This window comes from Hyla sarda, chromosome 1, assembly GCF_029499605.1.
Source record: "Hyla sarda isolate aHylSar1 chromosome 1, aHylSar1.hap1, whole genome shotgun sequence".
Taxonomy (NCBI): Eukaryota; Metazoa; Chordata; class Amphibia; order Anura; family Hylidae; genus Hyla; species Hyla sarda.
In genome coordinates, this window is record NC_079189.1 from 439,807,239 (window position 1) to 439,822,265 (window position 15,027).

At 44.9% G+C, this 15,027-nt stretch overlaps 1 protein-coding gene across 2 annotated transcripts in view; it reads right to left on the reverse strand.

Annotated features, from left to right (window-relative positions):
• Positions 1 to 599: 599 nt before the first annotated feature.
• Positions 600 to 15,027, reverse strand: part of GNB1L (G protein subunit beta 1 like) — a 47,744-nt gene continuing 33,316 nt past the window's right edge. The window contains exons 6-8 of one of the 2 annotated variants that reach the window (XM_056532379.1): positions 7,994 to 8,209; positions 6,874 to 6,894; positions 600 to 6,317 (exon numbers count right to left, since the gene is read on the reverse strand). In XM_056532379.1, the coding sequence (XP_056388354.1) occupies positions 6,051 to 6,317; positions 6,874 to 6,894; positions 7,994 to 8,209 (504 nt within the window). In that variant the 3' untranslated portion in view covers positions 600 to 6,050. The remainder of the gene's footprint in view (positions 6,318 to 6,873; positions 6,895 to 7,993; positions 8,210 to 15,027) is intronic. The other variant, XM_056532381.1, reaches the window with a different exon arrangement.

Sequence of the window (15,027 nt, forward strand, 5' to 3'; positions counted from 1 at the left end):
TACTGTGATTTTATACTATGCTGCAACTACCTGCAGTACTCTCATTAATTATGGTTACCACCTACTGGCAATGCTTGTTCCATATACATGGCTATTAGTTTATTAGCCTTCATGCTACCACTAATATTTATTTGACTACTTTCTTATACTTTACAATTGTGGTGTATGTTGTGAACATTGCTGTGCATGATAATTTTACATTAATTACCCGTAAATTGGGAATCACCCCGCTTATTCTCCTTGCTGCTAGATTCCTCTGTGTATTAAAGGGGTATTCCAGGCAAAAACTTTTTTTTATATATCAACTGGCTCCGGAAAGTTAAACAGATTTGTAAATTACTTCTATTAAAAAATCTTAATCCTTCCAATAGTTATTAGCTTCTCAAGTTTTCTGTCTAACTGCTTAATGATGACGTCACGTCCCGGCAGCTGTGCATGATGGGAAAATATCCCAATAGGAGCTGCACAGCTCCTGGGACGTGAGTCATCAGAAAGCAGTTAGACAGAAAACAGCAACTCAACTTCAGAAGCCAATAACTATTGGAAGGATTAAGATTTTCTAATAGAAGTAATTTACAAATCTGTTTAACTTTCCGGAGCCAGTTGATATATAAAAAAAAGTTTTGGCCTGGAATACCCCTTTAATCATCACTGTATTTTAGACTGTTTTAGACTTTCCTATTTCAATAAAGATTGTCATATCTTTTTTCTACAAATGACTCCAACATTCTTTCTTTTGCTGTATCTGATGAAAACCAGCGGCACCTTAGACTGCGCTCCCTGATACGGTTCAGTCATTGTCCACACAGGTCCAGCGGATCCACATCCTCCGGCCGTTGACACCATATGGAATGAGGAGGAATAAAAATGAGGATAGAAGAGGAATAAAAATGAGGGGAATGGGCAAATGAAGATAATGGCTATCGTGGATATATTAATTTCATATAGTCATTCCCTTTATTTCATATGCCCATGCCCGTACTTATCATAATAAAAATAAGACATCCCCTGAAAATAAACCATGGTGTGTCTTTTTAAATAAAAATAAATATAAGACAGTGTCTTATTTTCGGGGAAACACGATATCTCTGGATAACCACTATAATGTCTAGCATAAATTAGATATTTATAACGTATTGTATTAATAGGTATCAGTAAGCGCATGTTCATACGGTATTGTGCTTCACTACTTACATAAAATGTAATATAATACAAAAAAGTATGAGTTATTGATGAGAAACTGGGAACTTTCCAGATATGTCCTGAGGTCACTCATTGGCTTTTAAAAGGAATCTGTCCCTATGTAGTTCTCCCCACAAACTGCTGTTATATCTGAATAGGTGAAAAAAATGGTGATTCTGAATATTCAGGCCCATAGACTTTCTATGGAGTTTGGCTTTAGTGAAGATAAAACAGCAGGAAAAAAACAGCACTCAGCCGCATGGAAAATGAAAGTTACAATTTAACAGAATTTAGTATTCCAACATCACTTTGTGGTGGCAATAAAACGTTGCCCTCAATAAATTGACAAAACAACATCTGATCTAACTGGATCTGTAAGAACTTGTTACTCTAGCTCTTGGACCGATTAGTTGGTTTTTATTGTAATTACTTGTTTGATAATTAGTATGCTAATGTGCTCTGACCTAGCCTTGTGAACGCTGCTATGACTAATGACCTGATATCTGTCAGTGCTCAAAGGCTGATCATGTAATGTGTGGAGAATGTCAATAAGGGATCTTCATTTTCTTCATATGTCATGATGAGAGCAAACGTTATATCTATCCCCACGAGCATGTTTAGAACAGCTATAAAAATGTCTTCTGTATAACACATACACTCTGGATATACATTAATTAATCTGACATTGACAATTATGGGAGTCAAAAAGAGGGGTGTGGTCAGAATATCATCAGAATCCAAGTATAGGATCACAGACAGTAACCAATAGTCAATAAGATAATATTGAAATCCATTTGAAAACAGATCTGGTATACAATGCTTTTGGAAAGTCTTCAGACCCTTTAACTTTTTTTTCACATTTTGTTATTAAAAATAATTTAATGTAAATACAGAACTTTAGATAAACTTAAAGCGGTACTCCGGTGTAAAACTTTTCTTTTTTAAATCAACTGGTGCCAGAAAGTTAAAGAGATTTTTTAAATTACTTTTATTAAAAAATCTTAATACTTCCAGTACTTATTAGCTGCTGAATACTACAGAGGAAATTAATTTCTTTTTGGAACACAGTGCTCTCTGCTGACATCTCTGTCCATTTAAGGAACTGTCCAGAGCAGCATTTGTTTGCTATGGGGATTTTCTCCTACCCTCAACAGTTCTTAAAATGGACAGAGGTGTCAGCAGAGAGCACTGTGCTCGTGATGTCAGCAGAGAGCTCTGTGTTCCAAAAAGAAAAGAATTTCCTCTGTAGTATTCAGCAGCTAATAAATACTGGAAGGATTAAGATTTTTTTCAACTCTGTTTAACTTTCTGGCACCAGTTGATTAAAAAAAAAAAAATTGTGTTAAGGCACGGATCTAGAGAAGGGTACAAAAAGTATTCTGCTACACTGAAAGCTCCCAAGCGCACAGTGGCCTCCATAATTGCTAAAAGGGAGAAGTTTGGAACAACAGGGACTCCTCATCGAGCTGTCTTCCTCACCAAACTAAGTAATTGTGAGAGAAGAGGCTTGGTAAGAGAGATGATCAAAATGGCCAATGGTCACTTGGCTCAACTCCAAAGATCCTGTGTGCAGATGGGAGGAACTTGCAGAAGGTCAACTGTCGCTGCAGCCCTCCATCTAGGCTTTAAGGCAAAATGGCCAAAAAAAGCCTATACTTAGTAAGAGACACATGAAAGCCTGACTGAAGTAAGCAAGAAAGCAACTAAAGGACTCTCAGACTGTGAGAAACATGATTCTCTAGTCTGATAAAACCAAGATTAAAGTGGTACTCCGCCGCCAGCATCTTATCCCCTGTCTAAAGGATAGGAGATAAGATGTTAGATCGCGGAGGTCCCGCCGCTGTGGACCCCCGCGATCTCCGGTGTGGCACCCCGTCATTAGGCGCACAGGGCGAACTCCGCTCTGTGCCCGACGGCTGGCAAGCCCGCTCCATTCACTTTTATGGGAGAAGGGGTGACGGCTACATGAGGCTGTCACGCCTCCTCCCATTGACATGAATGGAGGGGGCGTGGCGAGAAGTCATGAATGCGAAAGCTGCAAGCTTCCGCGTTCCTGACGCTGCCACTCCCAGCACGGAGATCGCGGGGGTCCTGACGCTTTGGATAGGGGATAAGATGTTTGCAGCCGAGTACCCCTTTAAACGTTTTGACCTCTAAGCATCATGTCTGTAGGAAACCAGGTACTGCTCATCACCTGCCCAATACCATCCTTGCAGTGAAGCATGGTGGTGGCAGCATCATGCTGTGGGGATGCTTTTCAGTGGAGACAGGGAGACTGGTCAGGTTTGAGGGAAAGCTGAATGGAGCATAGATCTCAGACTGGGCCGCAGTTAAACCTTCTAACAAGACAATGACCCTAAGCACCTGTAAGACAACACAGGAATGCCTTAGAGACAACTCTGTACATGTCCTAGAGTGCCCTAGCCAGGGCCCTGACTTCTCTGGAGAGACCTAAAACGGCTGTACACCGATGGTCCCCATCCAACTTGACTAAGATTCAAAGGTTCTTAAGATAAGAGTGGCATAAAATCCCCAAATCCAGCAGTGCAAACCTTTCACCATCATACCCAAGAAGTCTGGAAGCTGCCAAAGATGCTTCAACTAAGTGCTGAGTAAAGGTTCTGAATACTTATCCCATGCAATATTTAAGTTTTTCCTTTCCAATACAATAGCAAAGATTTCTAACGTTCTGTTTTCACTGAATGATGGAGGAACACCACTTTTTTCTTTAAATTTTAGGTCGCATCATAACATAATGTGAAAAAATTGATAGGGTCTAAAGACTTTACAAATGCATTGGTAACTGTCATGGCTACACTATAAACAGAGGTGAGGATGTACATGTGAGCACAGCCTTTTTCATTTCCCAATTTTACCATACTCTCACCTTTAGAGATAGAGGTTGCCTTGTGCAGTTTTACACAAATTTGTAATACCATTGTTTTCAGCTTGCTTAGCCCACATTGTGACTTTCACTCTTCTGGTCCTTTGATCTTGTGGAAAAGGCAACTACTACATAAACTGAGGAAATTGTGCCTTTCAGTAATTTATTTTCTAGTTTTCCTATACTTGTGTAGGACTGAAAATTTGGATGGAAAAAAATTAAAATATTAGTTCTCTGTTTTTTGAGTAAAGATTTTACATCAACAACACAGTGTCCAAAATGCGATTGGCTCTTTGACAACTTTGGCTCATGAGTTCCTTTGGCAGATAACACCATTCTTCAATAACACCTATTAACATTTAACTGCTAAGTCAGAAATAGTTCTTTATAGATCAGGGTAATACCTTGCTGAACGTAGATCTTAAAGGAATACTGTAGTGTAGTACAACATATCCCCTATCCAAATCTGATAGCGGGGGTCTGACCACTGGGAACCCCCTAGCGATCGGACACCCTGCTATCAAAAACGTATCCTCTATCCTTTGGATAGGGAATAAGTTGTATTGCACCAAAGTACTCCAATAATTCCACTAGGAGCCATGTGATCTAAAAGTTCCAAGTACATTGAGGCTACAGTTCATGACGTTTTCTTATTTTCATGAAATAGACCTATAACCATTTTTCCACTGTACAGAAAAAATATAAACTCAGGGTTATGCACTTCCCATATACATTGTTACAATAAAGGATAATATAACAAAATTAAAGGAAAACTGTCAGCCTGTTTACCCACACTAAACCCAATGGGTGAACAGGATTCCATAGAGGGGGCATTTACCTAAATTGGTGCAGTAGGTCCTGAGATACCGGCTCCTGAAGATCCGTTGCTGCATTCAGGGAATTGCGCACTGGAGACGTGGCCCTGCTGGCCGGCCACCTCCGCCTCCCTGTGTCATGTCCTAATACTGCCCTCGATTTTTGAATATTCATATTCTTCAACTCCACATCCTAGTGACGTGAAGTCAAAAGTCACATGGGCGCAGCGCTCTTTCAGCAGAGCACATGCACCATAAGCTTTCTCCCCTGCTCTCAATGCACTGCATACCTATGAGTGAAGCCTCGGTACTCCCAACTTCCGGGTGTGGCGAGGGATTGGCGCATGCGCAGTGACCCTGCACAGAACGCTCGCATTACTCAGAGCTCTCACGTCATGAGGACGTGAGAGCAGGGGGAAAAGCTTACGGCGCATATGCTCTGCCGGGAGAGCACTGCGCCCACATGACTTGTGACTCCACGTCACTAGGATGAATATTGAAATAGCGGGGGCGGTATTAGGATGTGACACGGGGAGGCAGAGGCCTCCAGTGCGCAATTCCCTGAATGCAGCAACAGATCTTCAGAAGCCAGTATCTCTGGACCTACTGGACCAATTTAGGTCCTATTATGGAATCCTATTCCCCCAGTGTATCGGGTTTAGTGTGGGTGAACAGCCTGATAGTTTTCCTTTAAAGGGATCATCTCATAAAACATAGGTAATTGTATGATTACTGGGACCCGCATAATCACTAGAAAGGGAGTCCTAAGCCCCTGTTCTTTCTGAATCCATGACCACAGTGAGTTAGGTTACAGCAATGGTCACGCATGCATCCTGTTACTCCATTTAAATACCCTATTGTGGTTGACCACAGGGCTTGGGACCCATGTTATGATGATTGTTGGGAGTTCCAGTGATGGGTAAATCAATAAGACATTTAGCACATATCCTGTGGATAGGTGAAATTTTTTTTGTGGCATAACTAATTAAACTTTAAGTATATCAATATTTCAAGATACCTCTTTACACATCAACATCCACACATTATAAAAGATGTACGTGCTACGAAACAGAAATCCGGGATTTCGTATTAGCTGCAGCTTTGGTTCACTAAAGTGTCTTTTAGCAATTTCTACACACAGTATGTACAATAAAGACCCTGCTGCTTTTTTAGGTTTGGGAATATATTGACCATAGGCTAATTCTCTGATCTTTTGAGCCGGCAGCCAGAAGTCTTTCTTCAGGAATGATGTGATCTGAAAAGGACACACAGTGCACTGTTGCAGAATGGTATTGGAGAACTGCTAATGGTTTCACTTTCTTCCACCCAAAAATCCGAACACGATAGTCCCAGCCAGCTGTTGCCAAAATCTTCTTGTCCTGACGTATTTTGACATCAGCAATTCCAGGATTGACAAGTTCTTGAGCTTTGTAAATCTTAAGACAAAGAACAAAACGGATTCAAAATTTTTCTTATTTTTTTAAATTTATTTTTATCAAGCATGATGTTGAGACTCTTCAGAAGTTTCAGGTGCACTATTACATCTGTGCTTAACAGGCTGTACACCGCCCTGACCCTCTGCAAGCAGTGATAATGGAGGCTATCCTGATGCTGGCTATTATGGTAATATATTTCAGTATGTCTAGCGCTTGCTGGAATCCAAAAATGTTTTCCTCTATCAGGACTGCAACTGGACTGAAGCCTAAGGTTCTCCTATTGTTATAATGGTTGCTTACTGGAAAACAAAAGCCGTGAGGAACTGTGTCGATTCTACATTATGTCTTTAGCTCAGGTACCTGGAATGTAACATTCCCACATCTGTTTTGCATTATTAATGGATGAGTGGGAAAAGAAAACTGAAATTGCTCCCAATCCCTATCATTTATGTGGGAGGAACATATATTTATTTTATTAATGGTTACTAAAGCCCATTTAGGTAAAAACTATGAGATAAAGCTCATGGAACTGATCAAGTGTCACAAATTTGCTTACAGCTGTGCAGAGGCCTCCATACTGCAAGCGATGAAGTACAAAGCAGAGAAACAGAAATAAAACCATGTTATCCACATGTATTCGTCATCCAGGCTGTAACATCACAACTCATAATATGCAACTGCATTTAACTGGAATTCTGGAATTAGTAAAAAAGTGACACCCAATTTTGCAAATTCATATATATATATATATATATATATTTTTTTTTTTTTTAATCTGGTTTACTTATTTGTAAGTTTCTAAGGAGACATATAAGCAAAATGAGTTTAAAAAGTAAGCTTAAAAGGGGTTTTAGTACGATAATAAATACGAATATTATTATATTGTAAACCTGACCTGCTTTTGTCGGGTTACGCACAATATTGTGTCTGTGACAGATTTATATATTTTTTTTTTGGCACATTGGGTAAAAATAAACCTTTAAACAAAAAAAAAGGGGCATGGCCGGCCAGAAAGGGGCAAGGTCAAATGGAAAAGTAGCGTGTTCTCACATCCCTATCTTTTCATTATTGAAATCACAAAAAATCATGTGAAAATTGCTACCAAGAAAAAGCTGGTCTAAAAACTGTCCTGACCTGTGAATCTTAATAGGAATTAGAGTGGAATCATGTAAGTCGGAAACAACATTCCACACTAATACTCTTAGTAAATCTGGGCCAATATGTGAAACTAAACATCTTCCTAATGTACAAGAATTTCTGAAAATGTACTGTTTGTGCCTTCCCCCATGTGCCTTCTTTGTTTTGCCCTGTTGCCCTTGGAAATAACCATCTCGGGGGCATCCACTGAGTACAACTGCATGTTGCAGGGTCACAGTTTAGAGAAAAAACAAGGAAGTGATCAGATCCATGGGGAGAAAAGCAGGACAGCGATGTAGGACATTTTTACGCAATAATTGCATATTTATATTCTTGTACATAGATGTATGTGGTACACATGAGATTTTACGAACTGTGCTTTGTGGGAAAATCCCTTTAATAAGGCACATGAAAACAACTCTGCCTGGACCTTTGAATTGAAACCAGTCAGTGATGAATTGACAAGTGGATACTCATTGAACTCTTCAGGCTGCAGTATTTTATTAAGAAACGTAAACCAAAAAAATGGAACTTCTTACCTTGAAGTCCTGCTGTTTATCAAGGCTCCAGACATTCAGTATATTCTCAGCCGATCCAGAGACCCCTCTGGCACTGTCGCAGTCAAAGTCAAGGCTCATAACAGGCTCCGTGTGGAACATATACCTACTTATCAACTTGTGCTCCAAGACATTCCATAGGGCTACTGAGCCATCCTCATACCCAACAATGAGCAAAGGGCTACATCCAAAGTTAGGCTAAAAAAATAAAAAATAAAATAAACATTAAATGTTCCCAAACCTGCAACTAACAATTATTTTTTCAATTAATTAATCAGGTAACAATATGGCATCAATCTGACTTTTTTGTGCTTTTTATTACAGTTATTTTTGAAATATGATAAAAAAAACGCAATTATGGCTTTTTTTTTTTTGTTTCCACCATTCAGCATGGGATGAATAATAATATATTTCAATTTTAATAGTTCAGTCTAGTCCGCCCACTGTGATACCAAATAGGTTTAAATGATAATTTTTTTTTATTTTAGGTTTTTTATTTGGAAAAAGGGAAAAGGCATGTGATTAAAATTTTCATTATTAGAGGGGGTTAATTTCTAAAAAGATTTTTTTTTACAATTTTTTAGTCTATGAGACTGTATGAGCAATCATACTTGTATGAGCTTTAAAAAGGTTACTAACCAGCAGCAGAGATTGTTTCACACTGGCTATTAGCGGTGGCCCTCGGCTACTCAAAATAGCAGGGTGCCGCCAGGTATGTAGCAGGCTTTATTCAAGAGCCCGCTCTAAACACCCTTAAAGGGGTATTCCAGGCAAAAACTTTTTCTTATATATCAACTGGCTTCAGAAAGTTAAAAAGATTTGTAAATTACTTCTATTAAAAAATCGTAATCCTTCCAATAGTTTTTAGCTTCTGAAGTTGAGTTGCTGTTTTCTGTCTAACTGCTTTCTGATGACTCACGTCCCAGGAGCTGTGCAGCTCCTATGGGGATATTTTCCCATCATGCACAGCTCCCGGGACGTGACATCATCATTGAGCAGTTAGACAGAAAACTTCAGAAGCTAATAACTATTGGAAGGATTAAGATTTTTTAATAGAAGTAATTTACAAATCTGTTTCACTTTCCGGAGCCAGTTGATATATAAAAAAAGTTTTTGCCTGGAATACCCCTTTAACGCCACTGGTAAGGGGTACAAACTAACCGACTAACAAACATTGTCACGATTCGGCTAGCTGGATGTGGATCCTCTGTGTCAGCGAGGGATTGGCGTGGACCGTGTCGGTGGACCGGTTCTAAGATGCTAAGCGGGATGGTCTTGCTGCGGCGGTAGCAACCAGGTCGTATCCACTGGCAACGGCTCAATCTCGCTGACTGCTGAGAAGGCGTGGGACAGAAGGACTAGGCAGAGGCAAGGTCAGACGTAGCAGAAGGTCGGGGCAGGCGGCAAGGTTCGTAGTCAATATGGATAGCAGAAGATCTGGAAACACAGGCTTTGGACAACACTAAACGCTTTCACTGGCACAAGGCAACAAGATCCGGCCAGGAAGTGCAGGGGAAGTGCGGTAATATAGCCAGGGAGAAGGTGGAAGCTAATTAGGCTAATTGGGCCAGGCACCAATCATTGGTGCGCTGGCCCTTTAAATCTTAGAGAGCTGGCGCGCGCGCGCCCTAAGGAGCGGAGCCGCACGCGCCAGGACATGACAGCTGGGGGCCGGGACAGGTAAGTGACTTGGGATGCGATTCGCGAGCGGGCGCGTCCCGCTATGCGAATCGCATCCCCGCCGGCAATGTCAGTGCAGCGCTCCCGGTCAGCGGGTCTGACCGGGGCGCTGCAGAGAGAGGAACGCCGCGAGCACTCCGGGGAGGAGCAGGGACTCGGAGCGCTCGGCGTAACAGTACCCCCCCCCTTAGGTCTCCCCCTTTTTTTGTCAGGCAATTGCTTCACATGGGACGAGGACACTGGGAGCAATTGTAAGGTTTCCTCAAAGGCAGGCAGTTCAGCAGGAGTGGGAATGGGGAGGGAGGGCAGAGGGTGAAGCTTGGCACGGGGCAGGGTGTCACCAGGACAGGGGCTATGAGGAGGCACGGCACAGTCCTGATAGGCCTTGGGGAGACTAGGAACAGGAGGAGACACTGAGGCCCGACAGACGGGACTGGGAGCAGAGTTGAGGCATCTCTTACGGCAAGCAGGGCCCCAATTCTGGATCTCCCCGGTGGTCCAGTCAAGGGTGGGAGAATGATGCTGGAGCCATGGCAGACCGAGGAGGACTTCAGAGGTACAGTTGGGAAGGACGAACAATTCGATCTTTTCGTGATGGGGTCCAATGCACATTTAGAGAGGTTCTGTGCGGTAACGCACAGTACAGTCCAACTTCACTCCGTTGACGGAAGAAATGTAGAGCGGCTTGACGAGACGGGTCACCGGGATGCAGAACTTATTCACCAAAGAGTCCAGAATAAAATTTCCAGAAGCACCAGAGTCCAAGCAGGCCACGGCTGAGAGGGAGGAGTTGGCAGAAGGAGAAATCCGCACGGGCACAGTGAGACGTGGAGAAGCAGATTTCGTACCAAGAGACGCCACACCCACGTGAGCTGGGTGTGTGCGTGCGTTTCCCAGACGTGGAGGGCGAATAGGGCAATCCACCAAGAAGTGTTCGGTACTGGCGCAGTACAGACATAAATTGTTATCCCTACAACGAGTCCTCTCTTCGTGGGTCAGGCGAGACCGATCCACTTGCATAGCCTCCTCGGCGGGAGGCACAGGGGTAGATTGCAGAGGATACTGTGAGAGAGGTGCCCAGAGATCAAGGTCTTTTTCCTGGCGGAGCTCCTGGTGTCTCTCAGAAAAACGCATGTCAATGCGGGTGGCCAAATGTATAAGTTCTTGCAGGTTGGCAGGAATCTCTCGTGCGGCCAGCACATGCTTGATGTTACTGGATAGGCCTTTTTTAAAGGTAGCACAGAGAGCCTCGTTATTCCAAGATAATTCGGAAGCGAGAGTACGAAATCGGATGGCGTACTCGCCTACTGAAGAATTACCCTGGACCAGGTTCAGCAGGGCAGTCTCGGCAGAAGAAGCTCGGGCTGGTTCCTCGAAGACACTACAGACTTCAGCGAAGAAGGACTGGACTGTGGCTGTGGCAGGATCATTGCGGTCCCAGAGCGGTGTGGCCCAAGACAAGGCCTTTCCAGAAAGAAGGCTCACTACGAATGCCACCTTAGACCGTTCTGTAGGAAATTGGTCCGACAACATCTCCATATGTAGGGAACATTGAGATAAGAATCCACGGCAGAGTCTAGAGTCCCCTTCAAATTTGTCCGGCAGGGACAAGCGGAGGCTAGGAGCGGCCACTCGCTGCGGAGGAGGTGCAGGAGCTGGCGGAGGAGATGGTAGCTGCTGTAGCAGTGGCAGAAGTTGCTGTAACGTGGCGGTCAACTGCGACAGCTGCTGTCCTTGTTGGGCAATTTGCTGCAATTGCTGAGCGACCACCGTGGTGAGGTCAGCGAGACTCGGCAGCGGCACCTCAGCGGGATCCATGGCCGGATCTACTGTCACGATTCGGCTAGCTGGATGTGGATCCTCTGTGTCAGCGAGGGATTGGCGTGGACCGTGTCGGTGGATCGGTTCTAAGATGCTACTGGTATTCACCAGAGCCCGCCGCAAAGCGGGATGGTCTTGCTGCGGCGGTAGCAACCAGGTCGTATCCACCGGCAACGGCTCAACCTCGCTGACTGCTGAGAAGGCGTGGGACAGAAGGACTAGGCAGAGGCAAGGTCAGACGTAGCAGAAGGTCGGGGCAGGCGGCAAGGTTCGTAGTCAATATGGATAGCAGAAGATCTGGAAACACAGGCTTTGGACAACACTAAACGCTTTCACTGGCACAAGGCAACAAGATCCGGCCAGGAAGTGCAGGGGAAGTGAGGTAATATAGCCAGGGAGCAGGTGGAAGCTAATTAGGCTAATTGGGCAAGGCATCCCCGCCGGCAATGTCAGTGCAGCGCTCCCGGTCAGCGGGTCTGATCGGGGCGCTGCAGAGAGAGGAACGCCGCGAGCGCTCCGGGGAGGAGCAGGGACCCGGAGCGCTCGGCGTAACACTTATCCATAATTAAAACTAGGGATGTCCCGATACCGATACTGGTATCGGTGCCGATACTAGCCATTTGCATGGTATCGGGGACTCATTTAATGTCCCCGATACCATGCCGGATACCTGGTGCCGCTCTGCTGCCCCGTTTTTCCATCCTCCGGTCCGAATCATAGTGTTCCATGGAGGAGCATGTGACACACACGTGACTCCGCCTCCTCCTCTGCGCCCAGCGTAACGCTACGCAGGAAGCAGAGTGACGTGTATGTCAAATGCTCCTCCATAGGACGACATGATGCGGACTGGAGGAGAACGGGGCAGCAGAGCGGCAGCACCAGCACCCGACCCGAGGAGGTGAGCTGCCTGCAAGGAGGGGGCTGCTACTAATGTCTAACCGGGGGGCCCTGCTGTCTAAATGGGGGGGGGGGGCTGCTGCTGTCTAAACGGGGGGGGGGGGGGGGCCTCCTGCTGTGTAAACGGGGGGGGGGGGCTGCTGCTGTCTAAGGGGGGGGGGCTGCTTCTGTCTAAAGGGGGGGTTGCTGCTGTCTAAAGGGGGGACCCTGATGGTGTCTAAAGGCTGGGCCCTGCTGCTGTCTAAAGGGGGGCCCTGCTGCTGTCTAAATGGGGGGGGGGCCCTGCTGCTGTCTAAATGGGGTGGGCCTGCTTCTCTCTAAACGGGGGGGTGCTGCTGTCTAAAGGGGGGGCTGCAGCTGTCTAAAGGGGGGCTGCTGCTGTCTAAAGGGGGGCTGCTGCTGTCTCAAGGGGGTGACCTTGATGCTATCTAAAGAGGGGCCCTGATGCTATCTAAAGGGGAGCCCTGCTGCTGTCTAAAGGGGGGGCCCTGATGCTGTCTAGAGGGGGGCCCTGCTGCTGTCTAAAGGGGGGTCCTGCTGCTGTCTAAAGGCGGTGACCCTGATGGTGTCTAAAGGGGGGCCCTGATGCTGTCTAAAGGGGGGCCCTGCTGCTGTCTAAATGGGGGGGGGGGGGGCCCTGCTTCTCTCTAAACGGGGGGGGGGGGGGGTCCTGCTGCTGTCTAAAGGGGGGGGGGCTGCTACTGTCTAAAGGGGGGGGGGGGGGGCTGCTGCTATCTAAAGGGGGGGCTGCTGCTGTCTAAAGGGGGTGACCTTGATGCTGTTTAAAGGGGGGCCCTGATGCTATCTAAAGGGGAGCCCTGCTGCTGTCTAAAGTGGGGGGGGGGCCTGATGCTGTCTAGAGGGGGGCCCTGCTGATGTCTAAAGGGGGGGGCTGTTGCTGTCTAAAGGGGGGGCCCTGCTGCTGTCTAAAGGGGGGGGGCTGCTGCTGTCTAAAGGGGGGGCCTGTTGCTGTCTAAATGGGGGCCCACTGTCTAAAGGGGGGCTGTGGTCTATAGGGGCTGCTACTTATGTCTACAGGGGGGCTGCTGTCTACAAGGGGGGCAGCTGTCTACAGGGGGGGCTGCTACTAATGACTGCTGGGGGGCTGCTGCTAATGTCTGCAAGGGGATACTACCTACTATTAAAGGCAATCTTACAGCAGAGTCACCTGCACTAACTTGAATCTATATGTAGATCGTGCAGGTGACCTGGTTTCTACTGCTGCTCACCATGTGGTCATCGGTCTCACCGCCAATGCAAATTCCCTGTTCTGCCCAATGGAGAAGAGAGAAATCTTGTCTCATACTACAGCAGCCGCCTCCATTGTACACAACAAGGAACCCACATATCAGCACGGTAAGCAGCGTTAGAAACCGGGTCATCCTGGGGTTAGATTCCCTTTAAAATATAAGTACTCGTACTTTGTATCGGCGAGTACTAGAATTACAGTATCGGTACTCGAACTCAGTCTTAAAAAAAATGGTATCGGGACATCCCTAATTAAAACCATTGACAGAGATTTTCATTATCGATTATTATTGACTATGTTGTTTGTTTCAGGCCCTACTACATATAAAGTTATTATGTTACAATAGGTGTAAATGTAGCAATAAACAGTTTTTATTGATGCTGATGCTAGTTAAATTTGTTTATCTGTATGCATCAATCTGCTGGTTGTTACTGACTTTTCAACAACTTCCCTTTATGTGATCCCCTGTGAAATTCCTTACACATTTGTAATCTGTTTCATTTAATTTAAACAATTTCATATGTACAATCAATGAGGGAGGGGTGGGGGAGCGAGGAAGCAAGTATGCTGAGGATCAGCACAGCCTCTTCGACAACTGAGCTCTGAACGTGATCTACTATCTATATACAGTCATGGCCGTAAATGCTGGCACCCCTGAAATTTTTCAAGAAAATGAAGTATTTCTCACAGAAAAGGATTGCAGTAACACGTGTTTTGCTATACACATGTTTATTCCCTTTGTGTGTATTGGAACTAAACCAAAAAGGGAGGAAAAAAAAGCAAATTGAACATAATGTCACACCAAACTCCAAAAATGGTCTGGACAAAATTATTGGCACCCATAACTTAATATTTGGTTGCACACCCTTTGGAAATAATTACTAAAATCAGTGGCTTCCTATAACCATCAATACACAGTTTCCTTTGCAAACTACTCCAGGTCTCTCTTACTGGAAGGGCGCCTTTTCACACGTTCAAGGCACCCAGTGCCAGAGCCAGCAAGAAAAAAAAAAAAAATCATTGAACCTCCACCATATTTCACTATAGGCACTGTGTTCTTTTCTTTGTAGGCATCATTCCGTTTTCGGAAAACAGTAGAATTATGTGCTTTACCAAAAAGCTCTATCTTGGTCTCATCTGTCCACAAGATGTTTTCACAGAAGGATTTTGGCTTACTCAAGTTCATTTTGGCAAAATGTAGTCTCGCTTTTATATGCCTGTGTCAGCAGTGGGGTCCTCCTGGGTCTCCTGCCATAGCGTTTAATTTCATTTAAATGTCGACGGATAGTTCGCGCTGACACTGATGCTCCATGAACCTGAAGGACAGCTTGAATATATTTGGAACTTGTTTGGGGCTGCTTATCCACCA